Source organism: Engystomops pustulosus, chromosome 5 (genome assembly GCF_040894005.1).
Source record: "Engystomops pustulosus chromosome 5, aEngPut4.maternal, whole genome shotgun sequence".
Classification (NCBI taxonomy): Eukaryota; Metazoa; Chordata; class Amphibia; order Anura; family Leptodactylidae; genus Engystomops; species Engystomops pustulosus.
The window spans coordinates 91458216-91479282 of NC_092415.1; the positions used below are offsets into that span (position 1 = coordinate 91458216).

General features: G+C 38.6%; 1 protein-coding gene across 2 annotated transcripts in view; it reads right to left on the reverse strand.

The window, feature by feature from the left end:
• Positions 1-406: 406 nt before the first annotated feature.
• The window catches only part of LOC140133074 (serpin B6-like), a 31497-nt gene continuing 10836 nt past the window's right edge, over positions 407-21067 (reverse strand). The window contains exons 3-7 of one of the 2 annotated variants that reach the window (XM_072152673.1): positions 20661-20798; positions 19745-19862; positions 18087-18229; positions 16643-16810; positions 407-4687 (exon numbers count right to left, since the gene is read on the reverse strand). In XM_072152673.1, the coding sequence (XP_072008774.1) occupies positions 4283-4687; positions 16643-16810; positions 18087-18229; positions 19745-19862; positions 20661-20798 (972 nt within the window). In that variant the 3' untranslated portion in view covers positions 407-4282. Of the gene's footprint in view, positions 4688-8969; positions 10880-16642; positions 16811-18086; positions 18230-19744; positions 19863-20660; positions 20799-21067 lie in introns of those variants that run through there. The other variant, XM_072152674.1, reaches the window with a different exon arrangement.

Here is a 21067-nt window from a genome sequence, read left to right on the forward strand (position 1 = left end):
ACTTGGCAGACAAAATAGTTTTTTTAAATATGGAAAAATGCTTGGACAGACATAAATTTCATCAAACATAATCACCCATTGTTTTCTTTTCAAAAGTCCATTTCATCCAGTGTGAACTCCTGGGGTATACTTTCTGAAACAAACAAGCCTACTCCATTGAGCAGTATGGCATCAAGCATGTCATGTGACGTTTCAGGGTGTGTTTATCCTGGTTCACATGCATGCCTGGGAAGGATCCAAGTAATTCATAACTTCCTTTATTGAGACAATAAATCAGATGGTTGCTTTCATTTTCTACAGGGCCACTTGGATAGGGGACCTGAAATTTGATTGTTTATTGCAGACAGTCCCTGGGTTACGTACAAGATAGGGTCCGTAGGTTTGTTCTTAAGTTGAATTTGTGCGCAAGTCGAAATTGTATATTTTATAATTGTAGCTCCAGACAATTTTTTTTTTTCCCAAGTGACAATTAACCCCTTAATATGACACAAAATGCATATTTCTAGATACTACAATACAGAAGATAGCGGCTTTTGAATTCATACTACCCCTGCAATCACTAAACTGGACTCATCTGTTGTGAAAACAAGGTAAGAAAAGTCATATTTCTCTGACTTTGGGGGGAGATGTTTTATATGTAAATGGTTGAGATTTCACATAAAAGCGGGAATTCAAGAAAGGACAGTTTCCTTGCGCAAAAAAAACTGGTTAGAGAAAAATGCGTCACATATTTTAGATGCAGACAGTGAAGCGTTTGCCCTAATAACATAGGGGAAAAAGTTCATTAGATTTGGTGATCAAATAGTCAACATGACACAGTTTGTAAAACGTAAGACAAATTTTTTAGTCTATGTTTTAATATGTAGCTGCCAAAAAAATGAAAAATGTATATTTCATAATAAAGGAACACATGAGATCCGTTAATTCAGAGGAAGGAGCAACAAGATCAGGGGTCGGGAACCTTTGGCTCGCGAACCAGATGTGGCTCTTTTGATGGCTGCATCTGGATCACAGACAGGGCTTCTATCCAGGGGTGTACTGGCCATAAGACCCACCGGGAGAAATCCTGGTGGGCCGACTAGTCAGGGACCGTTCTGAAACTGGTGGGGCCGGTGGAAAAATAAAAAACCATCTACTCACTCTTCTGGCGCACGGAGCGGTCATCGCCGGCCAGACTGCTTCAAGTAGCGGAGCTGCGAGGGAGCATTGGAAAGGTGAGTACAAAGTTTTTTATTTGTATGTACTAGGATGGGGGACTGGCTTGCTGTATACAAGGACTGGCTATATACTGTACAAAACCTGCCTGTACCTAGATGCAGTGGTGTGTACTGCTCCCTATAGGCTTAAAACAGCGAGGCTCTCTACAGGACATCCCTTAGACTTGAGTCCGCGGGTTGCTGGCGATACAAGCCACGTGATGGATGGGCGGAGCCAGCTGTCAGTCCCGCAACCGACGTGTTCCATGTGTAAGGTAGCGTCTTAGCGAATCAACTGATTCATCAGCCACAGCTGAGCGGGATGCAAGTTAACAGGTAAGGTGACCACAGTTAGTTAAACAGTTACAGCTATAGGTCCGTCCAACCCTGGTGATTGGGCTATAGGTGGTATATGATAACAAAAATAACCTATAAGAAGCCATGATTATCAATCCAGGTGTGATGGATCCCACCTCCTTCACTTCATATAGCACCATTTTTTAGATCACTTCATACAGAGGCTGGAAGAAGTGCAGTGTTGTGCGAAACAGCCGTTGCCTTGTCAATGAGCACCCTGTGTGTCCTCCCTCGCACCATATACCCTGCCCCTGTTTTGTAAGTATGTTGTATTATAATATTGATGAAATAAAGAGGATGAAAGCTACTTTGGGAGATCAGTAAATGTCGTGCATTTCTTCTTACTACTTTTGTACATTTGCTATTTGGGGATCACTGTCGCGTTGGATTCAAAGCACCTACGATACTATTCAGTTGTGGCAATCTGAAGCACTTATCCTATGTTCAGACGATTGTAAAGGATTGGGAGTGCCATGTCGATCTTTGTTTTTTGGGATTGCATCTCACTTGAAGTTGATTTTCTAGATCATGGTGGACTGAAAGAAACATGATCCGGAAGTTAACCATCTACTTGACTAACGTTTGTACTAGTAGTGATTTAGTTTAGGTAATCTTCTGCTTACAGGTTTCCTTTAAATGATCATCAATGGAAATGCATGATTGACTAAGGATCTTGCATCAAAATTACACTTGGTTTAATTTGTTCTAAACTCTGTCAATATGTTTAATTGTTCAGCATGGTCTAAATCTAATCAGTAATATATCTTTTGTGTCTCCATTTGATGCTATGTCTATCCATTAGGAGTAGTTATAAAAGACAGGATCAGTATTTTTGTGTAGCATTAGAAAAGAGATGGAAAGACAGTTCATCCGTACTTCCTTTTAAAAGTGCACCCATAAAATGACAACTACAAAAGCTTTTTTAAATTTTTGTATATTTTGGTTTTACATATGAACATTTATGTGTTCTGGATAACAAGAAATGCAGCTACAAAATCATACACAGTCCAACTAATCTACTGTAACAGTCCAACATAGAATTATACTATCTACGAGAGTCTAAAATAGGCACATATCATAACCGAAACTGAAGAAAATTGTAATTCTACTCTTTATGAGGTGATGCTAATAAACATTATACAGGTAACTTATAAGGCAATTTTTGTATAAATCAGGATTTTAAAATAAATGTATAAAAAGGTTTTATAAAACAAATAAGTTGTACTTGCCCTGCCAAGCAATCCAGTGCCATAAGATGGTCTCCACTACTGCCAATCAGCAGCAGAGCAAACGTATGGTTAATCAACTGAAACCACAACAGAAACCACAACAGAAACCAGGAGCCCCGGCACTAAATCTTCCAGTGAAAAGTATATATTGAAAAGACCAATTTTTGTCATATGAGGGCTTGTTTTTTGCCGTAAAATTTGTATCTTAAAATGGGTTAATTATTATAGTAAAATAGTATGATTATTCAAATTTATTAACTCTTTCCTGCAACCAAAAATAAACGAAATATGTACATTTGTCTATGTGTCGTCATATTCTGAGAGCTATAACTTTTTTATTCCTCAAAGGAGGGTTTATTGCAGGAAATGGCAATGGTTAGATTGGTACTATCATAGGGTACATTTGACTATTTGAGCACCTTCTATTAAATGTTTTTGGGAGATCAGAACAACTACTTTCTGTACTGCAAAGCATTGTATCTGTCAGTGTTTTACTGACATTTGGCTTATTAGACCCAGTCTTGGACTGGAACTAATAGGTCACTGTACATGGCAGATCACCAGCTGCCATGGCAACCCCCCCTGACACCTAGCAATCATGCTGCAGGGGGCCAGGGGAGTGACTGTGGGTACCATATTATTCCCTCTGTCTCTGTCCTTAACACCCCAGCAGGGCAAGATCTCACAGCCGGGCAGAAACCGCAAGGACCAGGCTGTATGTATGAGTTTGTCTCCTGCTGCGGATCCGAGGATTATATAGATCTTTCTTATGCAGCAACGGCCCACTAATTAGGATCATCTATATTGTCCCATGTCGCTAACCAGTTAAGACGTCTGTAAAAGTCAGTAAACTTCCTACATGTATGTATATTAATGGGAATGGGATTTTGACTATTATTGTAAACTTATTCTGAATTTACAGTTCTATCACAGCTCATGTGAAAAGACTGATGTCACTAAAAGCATGCAATCCTTTTAGAAGGTTACATTTAGTATTAACCATGTCTATCTAAGGAAATGGAAAGGTCTCAAATGCTTGTTGTCACAGTGGCACTCACAGCCAACAATATGAAAGACTGGGAGGCCAATAGTGCAGTAGAGTACATGACAATTAAACATCTCATATATATTTTTGTAGAACATGAAAATTCCTTTATTTTCAGACCAACTAGTTTTTTCCCCCCAAATGTTATGTACATTTAGGCAGCTTGAAAGACTAATGCTATTTTTACATGTTGCATACTTGTAGATTATCAGTGTAACTTCCGCCTCAAAAATATTCCATCATATAATGTATCTTGCTTAAAAATAACTTCCCTACTAAACCTCCCCCCAAACAGAAACTAACAATCTGCATCATTCTCTACACCGTTGTAATTATGTTTTGACTTTGCCATGGATTTTACATCCACAGCATGTAAATTTGCATAATATATGTGGATTTACTGCATATTTTTAAAGGGTTGAGAAACACACAGTCTACAGGGTGTGTATCCAGCCCTAAGGTGAAGCGAATCTACCAAAGAAAAGAATGCATCTGCTTTGCTTGTGTATAATAAAGAACAAGAAAGGATGGTCACAAGTGAATCTTGGTACAAGCCGAGCACAACGTAGCATAATAACAGCCCCGGTGGCAGCAGCCGCCTCTGTTCCCTCCTCATTCACCTCTACAAAAGATTTGTGAACCACTTTGGATAGAAATAAATCACGATCCCCAGACATGCCTGAGAAATCACATTTGCCCATGTCAAAGGCATCTGTCATGCCTAAACCTCCAAGAACGGATTCTAGATCATAACTGTTTTCTAGCTTGAATTTTGGAAAAGAGAGCTCCACTTCAGTTCTGTCCATGTTATCTGGATTAGTCACTTCTGTAAATTTCTCATAAGTGAGTTCCTTTTCAAGCTGGAAATAAAAATATGAATCATTAGTCTGATGTCATTTAAATTAAGAGAGATAAAAACACACAAATTTGATCAATCTTGAAGGAATGGTTTATCCTTACGCAAATACATCAAAGTATTTACAAGAATTTTAAGCAAGGCTCTATTAACATAGGATACCATGGCTTCTCTCCATGGTATGAAAGATCCTTTTTAATAGGAATGGCCTACTGTGAAATTGGTTACCTATTCAGTTGGCTCAAGTCAACATGAAGATTTGTCCTCCGTGACAAGTAATTATTACATGTAACCTAAAAATGTTAACATTAAAAAAAATATATATTTTTCTGTCAACATAGACATATGAGTGCTTATTTTTTGCATTTTTCAATCAGCAGTTTTAACCACACATTGCTGCGTTAGGCCTCTGGTATTGTTGGTGTTCACAGGCAAGCCTATGATGCAAGGAGTTTCATCCACAGCACTGTGCAGTTTGTGATATCCTGCCTGCTGAAAGTATGGATTTAGCCAATGTAATGAAGAAGGAAGGGGGTTGTGCCTAATGCATGTGCAGCTTTGTATGGTTAAAATTGCTGGTAGATACCAATTAAAAAGTTATGTTTTGTGAGAAGTGTAGATGGAAATATGGTAGTTTTGATGGAAATAACAGCTTTTTAACCTAGACATTAAAAAAAGAAGCAATAAAGAAGCAATAAATAAAACAACGAGGATGTATTTGCAAAAGGAAATACCTTAGGAAATTAGTTTCTGTAGTCCTAAGAAATGTGCAATAATTATGAAAATAAATACAAATTATGACACAATCAAAAGGAGTCATAGTGATGGGGCATGCTTCTAAATTGACAAATTTGTGAAGTGATTATGCATACATTTGATAAAGAAGGCTTGAGCATTTTCAATTTTGGATTCTAAACCATGCAAAATTAATATAAAATAAAAATACATCAGTTTCTACTACTCGCCACAAATCCCTTACCAGCTTTACTGTATCCATCCAAGATTATTTTAGAAAAGGACATTCGACAACACAAACATGTAGCCAGATTAAGAAACAGCCATTTACTTTCTCTTCTTAATGGCTAAATTTTACTACATGAATCAATTAAAAGGCCATTTATGATATATCCACAGGAGGTAGCCTTCTCAAGAATGTGATCTATAGACCAACATCTCATTGTTTAATAGAAGGGTAAAATATTAGCATGTGGTCTCTGCTTGATACAACACAACAGCACGTCAGTCCATTGGGTCCAACCAAATAAAAAGCAAATCCACAGATTGATCTCCAAGTAAAATCATACAGCTTTTTGTTGAAAGTTAGAAGAGACAAGCTATTACAATGCTTTTAGACCCTCATAAATGAGAATGCCTGACGGAGAACTTTGCTGCTCATACATCCAGGATTGCTTGTTCAACCATCTCAACACATGCAAGCCAAGTATGAAAGTATGTTTCAATAAGATGATGGTATGCTCCAGTCAGAAACATTTAGCAGCATCTATCAAAGAAATTGATCACATTCTATTCTAGTTTGCTAAATCGACAGATGCTGAGAAAATGTTGAGCTGCACTTCATCCCTTAATGACCGAACCCTTTTTTTTTGCGTTTCCATTTTCACTCTCCACCTTCAAAAATCTATAAGTTTTTTTTTACTAACAGGAGACAGATTTGTATTTCTTTCCTTTAAAGCCACTGTATAAAAGTCTTTGTTTCTAATAACGCAGTACTATGAGTGGAAGAAAAACAACCTTGTAACATAAGTTTTAACATGAAATAATACCCAAAGTTTAAATCTATCATTAGCTTTTATGCATTATTTACCAAACATACCTTAAGAATGCTGTAACAACACTGATGCAGAAGCATATCTTGTTTAATCTCTGAACTGAGTGGTTTTACTGAAAAAACAATTATAAAATTATAAAAAAATAAGACTCTGTCCCTCCTGTGACTGCCCCAAAGCTCTCCTCACCTTAATTATGCACTGCTTCATCCTTGTCCTGCCCAGCAATACATAATCACTGTGTTGTCCCTGACAGGCAGAAGTAATCAACCACTGCACCATCCCCCAGCTAGTGTGTATGAGCCATCTAGCTCAGATTGATTATTCCTGTCTGGACAGCTCAGGCAGCTCCTGTGTATGTATAATTACCGTATATACTCGTGTATAAGCCGAGTTTTTCAGCACAAAAAATGTGCTGAAAAACCTAATCTCGGCTTATACACGAGTTAATAAAAAAAAAAAAAAAATTAATACTCACCCTCCGGCTCCCGGCCCTCGGCGGCGGCTCCTGGTCCTCGGCGGCAGCTCCCGATCCTCTGCGGCGACTTCTCCCTTCGATCTTCACGTGCCGGCAGTCGCGTCTATGCGACTTGCCGGCGGGCGCATAATATGATGTAGCGGTGTCGCCGCTGACGACGTCATCAGCGGCGACACCGCCGCATCGCACTGTGCGCCCGCCGGCAAGTCGCATGGACGCGACTGCCGGCACGTGAAGATCGAAGAGAGAAGCCGCCACAATGGACCGGGAGCCGCCGCCGAGGACCGGGAGCCGCCGCCCAGGACCAGGAGCCGCCGCCGAGGACCGGGAGCCGCCGCCGAGGACCGGGAGCCGCCACTTCAAATCAAAGGTGAGTATCGTCGGAGGGTGAGTATTAAGTTTATTTTTTTTTATTATACTGAGGGCAGGCTGTATACTTCATGGGGGCAGGCTGTATACTTCATGGGGGCAGGCTGTATACTTCATGGGGGCAGGCTGTATACTTCATGGGGGCAGGCTGTATACTTCATGGGGGCAGGCTGTATACTTCATGGGGGCAGGCTGTATACTTCATGGGGGCAGGCTGTATACTTCATGGGGGCAGGCTGTATACTTCATTGGGGCAGGCTGTATACTTCATTGGGGCAGGCTGTATACTTCATTGGGACAGGCTGTATACTTCATTGGGGCAGGCTGTATACTTCATGGGAGCAGGCTGTATACTTCATGGGGGCAGGCTGTATACTTCATGGGGGCAGGCTGTATACTTCATGGGGGCAGGCTGTATACTTCATGGGGGCAGGCTGTATACTTCATTGGGGCAGGCTGTATACTTCATGGGGGCAGGCTGTATACTTCATTGGGGCAGGCTGTATACTTCATTGGGGCAGGCTGTATACTTCATGGGGGCAGGCTGTATACTTCATGGGGGCAGGCTGTATACTTCATGGGGGCAGGCTGTATACTTCATGGGGGCAGGCTGTATACTTCATGGGGGCAGGCTGTATACTTCATGGGGGCAGGCTGATTGTATACTACTTGGGACAGGCTGTATACTACACCCTCGGCTTATACTCGAGTCAATAGGTTTTCCCATTTTTTTGTGGTAAAATTAGGGGTCTCGGCTTATACTCGGGTCGGCTTATACTCGAGTATATACGGTAATGTGTTTTTGTCAGCAGCCAGGGCACCCAGCTTTCCCAAGTTCCTGAAATGTAAAATATATATTTTTTTTAAACAAAACCACACAGTTCAGGATTAAAACAAGAAAAGTTTCTGCATCGTTGTCACTAACACATTCTCAAGGTATGTTTGGTTCACAATGCATAAAACCAAATGGTTTTAACTTAAAACCCAATATTATGTTAGCAGACTATTACTATGTTATATATTGAAGCACCTCACAGATTATTGTAGCCTTTAACTGTCACATGTACAAAAACACATGAACTATACGAATATGGAATTTGAGAAATTACAATTAATAAAACACCTCCCAGGATTGTGTAGGGCACTTAACAAGTTTTCCAGATGTAACTCATGTTTCCCTAAAGCATTTTTATACAAATTAGAATCACAGTGCATCAGGTTAGAGATGTTTCTTGTTTGATGTTACTTGATGCTGGGCAACATAAAACAAAAAGATAAAGGCCTTAACCTTAGTGCGCTGAAAAATTATTAAAACTAATTTTTTTTCTAGAACAACAGATCACAGAAAGATTAATGTAGGTCTTGAAATCTACTAAAATATTAGTTTTACAACAAGTATAAAAATGCCAAATAAAGGATGCAAGTGAGAAATAACCAGCACCATGTTACAGGTAAGTACACATAAAAGACATTCCTATAGACGCATCTGGTAAATTCAAACAGATTTTCAAATGTCAAATGCCTAATATTAAACAAAAGGTAAAATGCTTTGTATAAGTGTGAAGATTGTAAGCAAAACCTGAAAATGAGTAAAGATTTTCAGGATTAAATGTATGTGATTGATTATAAATTGACTTTAAAGGATGACTAAATATTTTTAACCATTTTTTTTTATTTCATAAAATAATAGTGCAGGTGATAAGCATGAAATTGGTTATATTCTTTACTAACAATGTTTTTTGAAAACTTTTCTGAAAACTTTACACAGCAGACTAATAAGAGAAGCTAACATTTTACATGTCTAAAGGATACTTTGCTTGATAACTTATCTCCTTGCAGAACTGACTAAGAAGTTAAAGGAGTTTTTGGGCCAGGGTGTCATTCTGGTACTTACTGGATGAATGCCGAAATTGGAGCAGAATTAGTACACAGTTTTTTTCTTGTTATTTTGCCACCCCAGCCCTCACAGTGTCTTCCCAAATTCCTAAAAAATTCACTAGAAACTTTAAATGGGTTGTCCACTGTAAGCTCATTACAGCAAATGATTAATATATTATTTGTGTTACAAAAGGTTATTAAATTTTACAATAAACGTTCTGTATCAATTCTTCAATGTATAGTAGGTCTCAGCTTGTCGTTACCTTTGTGCAGTGTGCATTATGTATCATTGTTTTCCAGATGTTCCGTGCAACATTTCACTAAGGTTTCACTTTTTTGCGCCTTTTTTGGCGTAAATCTGCACCTCAGATAACCTCAAGTAACCTCTTTTGTCAAAATTCAAAAATTATTGCATTTTTTTTATTGGTTACTTCTAAGGGTGAGGTCACATGTAGAGGTTTAATTGCCTTTTTAATGCATTTTGAAACTAATTACAAAAGCTGAGTATAGGCGATTTGCCTTATTTCATTACTGTTAACATTTGCGTTTACAAAACGCAATATAAATGCCACGTTAATGCATGTGTTAACTATGCGTTTTGTGAAGTCAAATGTTAACATTGATGTAATTAGGAAAATCAACTCTCCTTAGCTTTTTTAATTCGTTTCAAAATGCATTAAAAATGCAACATGTTAAATCCCAAATCAACAGTATTGTCCACTCCTGTATATATTACCCCCTCACGTGGCCTGTGAGACATTTTCAACAAAAAGTAGCCAAAATTTGCCCCTTCCAGGATAGGAAAAACTGAACATGTATCAAAAGTAAAAAGACAGGATCATACATAAGGTGCAAAAAAGAGCTGCCAAATGTCTCAAATTCACCACTGAGAGACAAAAGTATGATACATGTGGCCCACTGTGTTTTAAAACCGTGAAGAATTGATACAGAAAATACCTGAAAATTGAATAACTTTTCGTTACACAAACAATATTATTTGCTGTAACAGCTTCTCTTCATCTATGAATGGTAGAAAAATAGAGGAAAAGTTTATGTCAACACACAAGTAAATAAAGAAAAAAGATAGGATACTACTATTGTAGGTAAATTAACATTAATTTCTGAAAGAAAGAAAACAGCTTTCAAAATTTAAGTAAGGCTTAAGTGTAAGGCACACAAATAAATCTTATTGTTGTATATGAGGCACTCTCATACTTGGAGATTGGGTCTAGCTGTATTGTTGAGTGCTGCTTTATTCGTCTCACATTTTAAACCTAATTTTTCAGGGTGCAGAATATCTACCAGCAAATAAGATGCTACGGCTTTGTCTATGAGTGATGAAGAATAGGAAAGGATGGTCACAGATGATCTTTGGCACTATCATCATACAACGAAGCATCATTATCCCTGCGGTGGCTGCAGCAGCCTCTGTACCCTCCTCATTCACTTCTACAAAAGACTTGTGCACTACTTTCGACAGAAATAGTTCATTATTGCTAGACATTCCTGAGAAATCAGATCCGTTCCCAAAGGCGTCAGGCATTCCCATGTCACTAAGTACAGATTTCAGGTCATAATTTTCTTCTAGTTTAAACTTTGGCAAATGCAACTCCATTTCTGTAATGTCCATTCTTTCTGGATCTGTCCACTCCAAAAATTTGCTATATGTTAACTCTTTTTCAAGCTGAAAAGAACAAAACGTTACAACAGTTACATTCCAAACAGTAGTTATGGCTTTAGAAAGTACGCATGTGGAAGGATAGCATACAGAACTAGGTGTCCAGGAAACATATGCCCTCAAATGAAAAAGGGCTTAGGACGGAAAAAATAGTAGCCGAAGGACAGAGTACTTTGCTGAATCACAGAGTACACACAGGATCACTTGTTCAACCATCTCACCACATGCAAGCCAAGTATGGAAGTATAGTTCAATAAGTCAGAAACGTTTGGCAGAATATCTCAAAGAAAGTGATCACGCTTGATTCTAGTTTGCTATATCAACAGATGCTGAGAAAATGTTGAGCTGCACCTAACCTCTGTCTAACGACCTTTCCCTTTTATTTTTCCCATGTAAAGAGTTGTGTGAGAGCTTGATTTCTGCATAACTAATTGCACTTCATAGTTGGGCGCTAGTGTCCATTATGGGCTTAAACGGGAAATACTGTTATTATATTTTGATAGATCGGACATTTTGGGACACGGTGATAACTAACATGTTAAGGGTTTTTTACATTTTATTTATATTTATATCAGTTCTAGGAAAAGGGGAGTGGTTTGAATTTTCAGTTTTTTTAATAAAAATTTTTTTAAAGCCTCATGGAGGCCATGGAGACAGATCATCACTCCCCGATGCAGTCACAGAAAGCGACGATCCAAGCCACCATCTTTTAACCTCCAGCTTTGCCACCACCGATCACAGGTGTAACCGGTGGGTGTTTGCTGCAATATACCCACCCCGTAGCGACAGGGCTCAGCCCGTAAGCCCTCTCCATACACCCGCAGCCAAAGTGTGACATACTTCTGATTGTGGGTTTTAACCTCTTATACACCCCTGATTAGCTTATTAGGGGGCATCCGATCCTTCCTGTGGCAGCCTTGGGTCTGATGAGTGCCCTGGGTCTGCCCAAGGCCCTTGTACACAGGCTCTGCCTCTGGGCAGAACCCAACTATAACTAAAGAAGTATGTGTCAGCATGCTCAGTCAGTTACATAACACTGCAATTTGTGTAGAAAAGTTTAATAAAAGAAAATGTCCCCAATACACTGCATTTTCATAAAAAGGCTAATAAAGTATAAAGAAAAACAAAAAGCCCCCATATTTGGTATCGCCACATCTGTAACAATCTGTACAAGAAATCCTGAAAAATTTGCCTAAAAGATGTTTTTTTTTTATCAATGTCTACACAAAATTTTTGAAAAAGTGATTAAAAAAAGTCATGTGCCACAAAATTATACTACTGATACAAATGAACAACTCTTCTTGCAAAAAATAAGCCCTGAACCGTTCTGTCAAGTGAAAAATACAGTTGCCTTAGCTCCCAGTGTCTGGCCAGACCAGAACACACTCCAGTAGCCTCTGCAGTTAATTTACATATTACTAAAATAAAGTTTTTAAAAAGTAAGGTTATCTTTCAGGATTATTAAATTACAGATTAGGGCAGAGGCAGGCAGGAGGGATCTAATCTACTTTTTATAGTAGATTTCAAATGGTAGGTCTCCCTTAAAGGTACTTTAATACCTATAAATTCATTTATATACGCAGTATTGGATAATCCTAGATTTGCCCTTGGGATGGAAGATGTCGTTTTTTAGGAAATGGAATATGGTAGGGTTACATAGGGTTTCCCCATTTCCAAATTGGGTCAAGATGGATTCAACCTTCGGAGATATCTGAAATTTAGGAGGTCAGAGTGTCGAGTCCACGGAGATCTTTTTTTCTTATGGACTTATTTAAATTCATTACCTCAATTGAAATTTTCTAAAAATGATCCTACTGATAAAAAAAAAAAAATTATGTATGAGCTCAGACTCTGGACACCACCCTCTTTCTGGGATTTATAGTATGCCTCTTATACCCATGAACCAAGTGCTATCCATTTACAGTAAAATGGGAACATGAAATGTCAATTAGTTTGACAACAGCTTACATAAATATATCTCCCATCAATTCAAGATTTCAAAAAGATGATTATAAAATATTATCACAATGGTATCAAGTACCTACTAAAATTAATGCTACTATTCAATGGGTTGGCAATGTGGAACACATTTTTTGGTCTTGACCGTTGCTGCTTCCCAAGTTCTTCAACAGAACTTGAATATTAATTTCCCTCTTGAACCAACTTTTGTTCTTTTACAACATTGTGAGATCTTTGCTGTGATTTCTGTTAGCAGCACCATTATGTATATCAGTGTTATAGAAGCAAACAACAGCGCCATCAGTCCCTCTGGCTTTCAAAATGTAATGAGATTATGTGTATGGTGGAATTGGCCTTATACACAAGGAGGGAAAATGGGTTAAACCCCTTCCCGACATTTGACATAATAGTACTGAATCGCATGAGGCGTGTTCCCGCATTTTGCAGTACTATTATACCATATATAGCCGACACCCACCTCGAAGGTCCCTTTGATTGCGGGTGTTAACCCCTTACACGCGGCAGTCATACTTGACCACGGTGTGCAAGGGGCATCACAGGTGAATTGGACCACCCACCACGCTTACCAGAGGGATGGGGGGGGTTCCACTGCTCGGGGGCTGCGCGATCATCTCCCGGGAGCTGGGTCCTAGCAGGAACCGGCTGTAACACACTGTAATACATCTGTATTATAATGTGTTATATGAATGACGGCTTGAACAAGCGATCAAAGCATCGCTTGTTCAACCCAACCCGTAAAAAAAAAAAAAAAAAAAAAAGTTTAAATAGTTTTTGTAATAAAAAGAATTAACCACTTACCGACATGTGACATAATACTACGTCACATGCCAGGTGCGGGTGCATGGAGAGGGTTCACAGACGGAGCCCTCTCCATAGGCGGTAAGTCTTTGCTGCATATTGCAGCAAAGGCTTAGCGGTAACACCCGCGATTAGCACCTTGTAATGAATGAGAGGGAAAATCCTCATATACTGCCATTTGCCATTTTGAAAAATATAAAAAAAATTCATTAAAAAGTGATCAAAAGGTTGCACACAGTCCTAAAAATGATAACATTGTAAACGTCATCAAAGTCTGCAAAAAACTACACCACCCACAGCTCTGTACACCAAAGTATAAAAAAAGTTATCAGCGCCAGAAGACGTCAAAAATCCCCCCAAAATTCCCAAAATACATTTCAACTTCATTGCAGTCCTGCCTTTAAAGGAGCAGCTAACATTGTTTCAGTGATTGCTCCTGGGTGTTGATGAGGACAGAGCTGGAAATCAATCTGTCATGATTAAGTAAGAATCACACCACTGGACACTTTAAAAGGAGGCTGGTGCTTGGCATCATTGTTTCTCTTCTGTTATCCATGGTTATCTCTAACTGTTGACTGAGGTGCAATCTATCGCATCACCAAGAAATTCAAGGAGAGAAGTTCCATTGTTGCCAAAAGCCTCCAGGGTGCCCAAGAAGGCGGAGGCGGAGACTCTTGGAGCAAGGCTTGGTGTCAAGGAGGGCAGCAAAGAAGCCACTTCTATCCAGAAAAAACATCAGGGACAGACTGATATTCTGCAAAAGGTACTCTCAAGTTGATTGAGAGCATGCCAGGGAGAATTGCAGAGGTCCTGAAGAAGAAGGGTCAACACTGCAAATATTGACTTGCTGCATTAACTCATTGTGTCAATAAAAGCTTTTGTTACTCATAATATGATTGCACTTCTATTGCTGTATGTGATAACAACATGTTACAAACACACATTAAAACCAGAGGGCAACAGATCATGTGAAAATATAATATTTGTGTCATTCTCAAAACTTATGGCCATGACTGTAAATAAATGCAAAACATAACACCAAAATTTTTCAACTAACATGAAGTACAAAGTGTCACAAGAAAACAAATTTCAAAATCACTTGGATATGTTAAAGCGTTCTAAAACTTTAACCACTTATAGAGACACAAGTCAAATTTGAAAAATGGGCCGTGTCAGGAAGGTGAAAAGTGGCTTCAGAGTTAAGGGGTTAATGCTACCTGCAAACTTGAAGTTCAGATGCCTATAGGACCTCGATTGCAAATGGTGATTTGTAGAAAAGTGAGCCTTGGCATTTGTAAGGTTGATATAAGTATTAGTTATACCCCGTTTCCTTGAAAATAAGACACTTCCAAAAATAATACCTAGCACAATTTTTTTCAAGCTTAGAAATAAGGCCTTCCCTGAAAACAAGACCTAGCGACAGTCATTGCTACAATTTCCCCCACACCATACATTACTATTAGTAAACCATTTTAACATGAAATTCAGGGTTTGGAGAGTTATTCCAGAAGATGATAGGACTTAAAATACCAGGTTTGCCAAATGTACCATACACGGAAATAGAGTCACAAGAAATTCTTAAAGGGGTATTCCGGGAATATGAACGTCTGACACAAAAACCCATGATGATATAAATAAATAAATACAACAATACTCAATGTCATTAGTAACAAAACAGAGCTTAAATAATTTGATTTTATGATTTACAAAATTTATGGCCTCTCTAAAGTAGGTGGAGTTATCACTAAGATGGCCACCACTGGAAACTACAAGTTCCATGATCCTTTAGTTCTCAGTAACTCCTCCTCTCTCTTATGCTCTGCTCCCAGTGATGATATAACAGTGATATAACAAACTTTCTTGCTCTGTTACCATGGTAATGATGTGTAACTGCCATCAGCACAACACTGACCATACTGGATGCACTGCAACCAACCGACTACAGCCAAACGTAATGGTGATCACATGACATGCCCAGGCAGGTACAGGACATGTGATGTGGACATGTGACCAGCAGCCATCTTCTGTCCTGCAACGGACCGCGCAGAGGAAATTAACGGACTGATTAAAGGGCCAGTAGCATTTTAATTCTTCATTACAGTCTATGTCACCAGCATTTTCTGCTAAGGGGAGCAACATTTTAAATAACAACTAATTACACATTGGCTTATATTTTGAGTGCCCACTTGTATATGAATTATGCCGATTCCTGGAATACACCTTTAATGGAATTCAGAGTTTAGCTGGTATACTGATCTATGTGGAGACATGACTACAGTACAACAATATACGCAAATTTTACATCCCCTGAAATAAAGACCTGGCATGACTTTAGGAGCAAAAATTAATATAAGAAACAGTCTTATTTTTGGGGAAACAGGGTACCAGTAATCAACTGGCCGACGTAGGTTAAGTGGGGGATGTTTTCTTTTTTTTTTCTCTATTCTTGTTTTGCGTAGTGTTTTTCTTGTCTCTTTTTACTTGTGGAAGTATGCTTTTGTTAAAAACACTAAAAACTTCCCTTTAGAGGTGATCTAGTATCAGTTTTACTGATGGTAGATGTGTCCTGCTAAGAAGTACCCAAGGAACTATGCTCTTCTGGACTTCTTTCATTTTAACGGTATACTCCGCAAATGTTAGTAACCGTTAGTTACCGTATATATATACATGCATAAGCAGAGTTTTTCAGCACAAAAAAATGTACTGAAAAACCCCACCTCGGCTTGGAGCTGCAATGAACTTATAAAACTGTGCACTTCACAAGGTCAGGTGTGGGGCAGTTAGATTTTCCTAAAGGGGGTTAAAAAACATAACAGTCCTATTACAAATCAGCTTATTACATGCATGATTTTCTTTTACATCAATTCTTTTATCTTTGATCAATGCAAGTATTTTTCACTGGTGTAGAAAAATAAAGAGGATATCGTCCATCCAAGCTTAAGTAGTGCTGTAAATCTAAAAGAGCGGAATACACAGATCACAGCTTCTTACCTTCTCAAGTCCAGTGGTTCCATCTTCAATGTCATCAGGGAGCAGTATGATCATACTCAATTCATTATTAACATATGGCAACTCCAGGACTTTGGTAAACAATTCCCCTATGTAAGTCATGGGATATTTGGCCTTTTTATACATCATCTGCACTGGTTTAGTTTCATTCTAAATGGGGGAAGACATTTTTATCATAAGCATTGCATTTCTGCAATTGTGGCAGAAGAAAACATTCAAACAAAATATTCAACAATATTCATAAAAAAATCCAACGAAGTGGCTCTTCTGAAGAAAGTGGGATTTTGTTCACATTACAATGTTTCACTGCATCATTATGTATCATATTAATACAGGAGTATCGGGATGCTTGTTGGAAAAGCATAGAAAAGTCACCCTTTGACAAAAAAGCTTATGTATGTACAATGTGCTATGAAGCGCTAGGTAATTATTAGCAGGTCTGGACCGATTCTACTGACTTCCAGTACAGTTCTTCTTAAAACAGAAATGCAAACATGCTGTGACAATGAGAGCAGTTTAAACTCTATACTACCTGCCATATGTTAAAAAAAATCTCTCCAACACCCCATAGTAAAATACTAAGGCTACATTCACACCTTCCCTCCATTGTGAGGATTCCTGATGCATTGTAACAGAGGACTACAACATATCCAGCGGTATGCATTCTCCAGCTTGGCTCCTCTCTCCTGAAAGCAGGAGAAAACGTCGGCTCCCGCCGGATGTTACTGTCTATATTTGAATACGTCACAGGGGAAACACCCAGAGTGTACACGGGAAGCCATAAAATACAGTTGCATCTGTCATCCATAGGATTATGCTGAGTGTATAATGTGCTCTCCTACTGGAGGAAGGATGATAAAGAGCAGATTGCTTTGGTTTTTTTTTTATACTGATTCCTGCTGGATGAGACCTATACTGAGCAGATGGATGATAAATAGATGCCTGTCAGTATAAGTCTATGGACAAGTTCAGCGTGTACACCAGAACATTCATGGTGTACACAATAAGTGTGTCCAAAAAACATGATGTGAATGTAACCTAACCCTTCATGACGCAACTATCTTTATACCAATGTCAATGTCCCTGAAGGCCAAACATTTGCCTATTGTGGACAAGATACTACTATTGCTGTTTAAAATTCTGAACAAATAGTGCCTACACATGAACGGTTTCTATGCTCAGTTTTAGAGTTCTGGTATTCATGTATTCATAAACAATTTCCTCAAACCTTCTTGATGTGGTGGACAGGTTGCCTGCATACAAACAGATACATCTCAGCCCGTCAGTCAATCAGCAGTGAAAGGGATGGGAAAGCAAATCCCTCAAAAATGCAAAAGAATGGAACCATAGTATTTGATTCTTCAATTTGTCAAATTGCACAAAATCATATGTTGTCATTCATGTCTAGATAAGAAATTTCAATTACCTTACTGAGCCTAAATGGCATCTCATGCGTAGAAGTTTTATCAAATTGGTTTGCCCAATTTCCTTTGAAGTAAATTGCATTGACAAGCACTAATCTGGTCAGGGAATCTAGGCTGCCACTAGGTAACAAGTCCTGGATTTTACCTGAAATGAAAATCAGACATATGATATATTCAATATGTTGCAATTATTTAGAAATAAGATAAAGCTGTAAAGATCAAGGTCTGCTCTATATTTGTATTTATATATTTCTCTTATGCAACAAAAACATTAATTAGACAAACAAACAAAAGAATATCAGGTCATTTATCTTTAGTCCAGAAATTTGCACTTGTCTTTTTGGGGGGTGGGGGAGGAGGCACCCTATCTACAGCACCAGGAGAGTGGAATTTTTTTTAAGCCAAACAATTTAACCCCTTACCGACATGTGACGTAATAGTACGTCACATGTCGGGTCCCAATACATGGAGAGGGATCGCGGGCCGAGCCCTCTCCATAGCCGGTAAGTCTTTGCTGCATATTGCAGCAAAGGCTTACCGGTAACACCCGCAATCTATTTTCTGTGGATCGTCGCTCCCCGTGACATCATCGGGGAGCGGCGATCCGTCGCCATGGTAGCTTCGGGTCTCACGAAGACCCGAAGCTACTTCGGGTTAACCCATGCATTACCATGTGCTGTCAGCACATGGTAATGTATGAGTAGTAAAATCCCCATATACTGCCATACTGCAGTATGGCAGTATATGATAGGATCGTACAGACACCCTAGGGTTAAAGTACCCTAGGGAGTCTGAAAAATAGTAAAAATAAAAATTTTAAAAAAAAGTTAAAATAAAAAAAATTATAATAAAAAAACCCCTTTCCCTAGAATTGATATAAATATAAATAAACAGTAAAAATCATAAACACATTAGGTATTGCCGCGTCCGAAAATGCCCAATCAAAATATGATAACAGTTTAACCCCCTAACGGTAAATCGTGCCCAAAGTCGAAAATGGCACTTTTTTGCCATTTAAAAAAATGTTTAAAATTCTATAAAAAGTGATCAAAAGGTCGTACAGTCCTAAAAATGATAACATTGTAAACGTCATCAAAATCCGCAAAAAACGACACCACCCACAGCTCCATACACCAAAGTATGAAAAAGTTATTAGCCCCAGAAGATGGCAAAATCCCCCCAAAAAATTTTGTACAGGAGGTTTTAATTTTTTTAAATGTATGAAAACATTATAAAACCTATACAAATTTGGTATCCCCGTAATCGTACCGACCCAAAGAATAAAGTAGACCTGTCATTTGTGGTGCACAGTGAAATCCGTAAAATCCAAGCCCACAAGAATACGGCACAAGTGCGTTTTTTTACCAATTTCCCTGCATTTGGAATTTTTTTCCCGCTTCCCGGCATGAAATATTAAATACCACCATTTTGAAGTGTAATTTGTTACGCAGAAAATAAGCCATCACACAGCTCTGTACATGGAAAAATAAAAAAAAAGTTACAGATTTTTGAATGTGGGGAGTGAAAAATGAAAACGCAAAATCGAAAAAGGGCCGCGGCGGGAAGGGGTTAAAGACTTCCGTATCTGGAGTCTAATACTTAAACTTTGCAGGGAGTGTAAACAATTGGAGATGATATTGATTTACACAGCTTCCAGCACCTTCAGTTTTTTGTTCCACCCAGGAATTTATTTCCTTTCTGCACTCTTCTGCCTTGGTAGAGAAGTCCACAGGCTGTAAATCTGCAAGGTAGTGTTTCTGAGTAGATGTTAGGAATTCCTGCAAAAATTCAAAAAGGACTTTTAGTGATATTTCACAGAAGTCTAGGGACCATCTCTCCTTTTCCATTTTACTACATAACAGTTTTCCCAATAACACTGGTGGGAAATCTATTCTTAGACTGGTGTCAGGAATGAACATAGCACCCGGACTCTATTAAACTGTGGGCCCTCATTATTTTTATCGTTTGACACTTACTACCTATATATCAGTGATGGCGAACCTTTTAGAGCCTGAGTGCCCAAACTTCAAGCAAAAGCCACTTATATATTGCAAATTGCCAGCACAGCAATTTAAGCAGTAAATTGCTCTTGTTCTTTGACAACTTTCAATTGTTCAGCCTCCTAAAGACACCAACGCAATTGAAAGGAGGAGGGAAAATTTGCCTATCATTGTAGGAATATTCTGTAGAAAGAGCACTTTCGAATTTGGATGGTTTGGAGGTCATGGGCTCTGTGTGGCCTAAAATACCTATATTATTACAATACCTATATTATAATAAATTTCTGCTCTGTGTACCATCCATACGTTATTCTCCCCAGAATGTTATGTATACATAAACATCTGTGAATTAAGATTCCTTGAATAAAGGTACTATCCGAAAACTGCTGCTAGTACAATGAGGAATACAAGGAATCCAAACATTTACTAAAACAGGTCCTCATGCACCCCACACAGTTCTCACATCACTAATGCAATGCAATAGTCTGTCTGTCTGTTAGTCGCAAGCTGCAATACCTTGTATACAACTAAAAACAGAACTGGCGAGTCCTAGTATCTGGAGGACAACTGACTTACATCCAAAAACGTGAATGATCTCTCTCCATACAGACGGTTAGCAATTCTTAAAAGATATTCTGTGCCTGGTTTGTTGATTTCAGAGATCAGGGATTGGAAGGATGCATGGACATCTTTTGCTTTTTCAAACCGCAGCACCTACAACAAGGTATATCACATTGTGGTTAGATAAATCCTACTTGTTAAATACAGTGGAAACTTGAGTGACACGATAGGGAATATTAGTTGACTACTGCCTGTTGCAATTATACCATTCCCCGACTACTAAGGTTCCATTCACACAAAATGTTTTGTAGCAATGAAAAAAAAAATTTATATTCTTTCCGGGATCAGAAACACTGAGTGAATTGGGTCTGTGAATTTGTAAGTAAAAATGTCATTGAAAAAGACAAAATGGACCAGATACA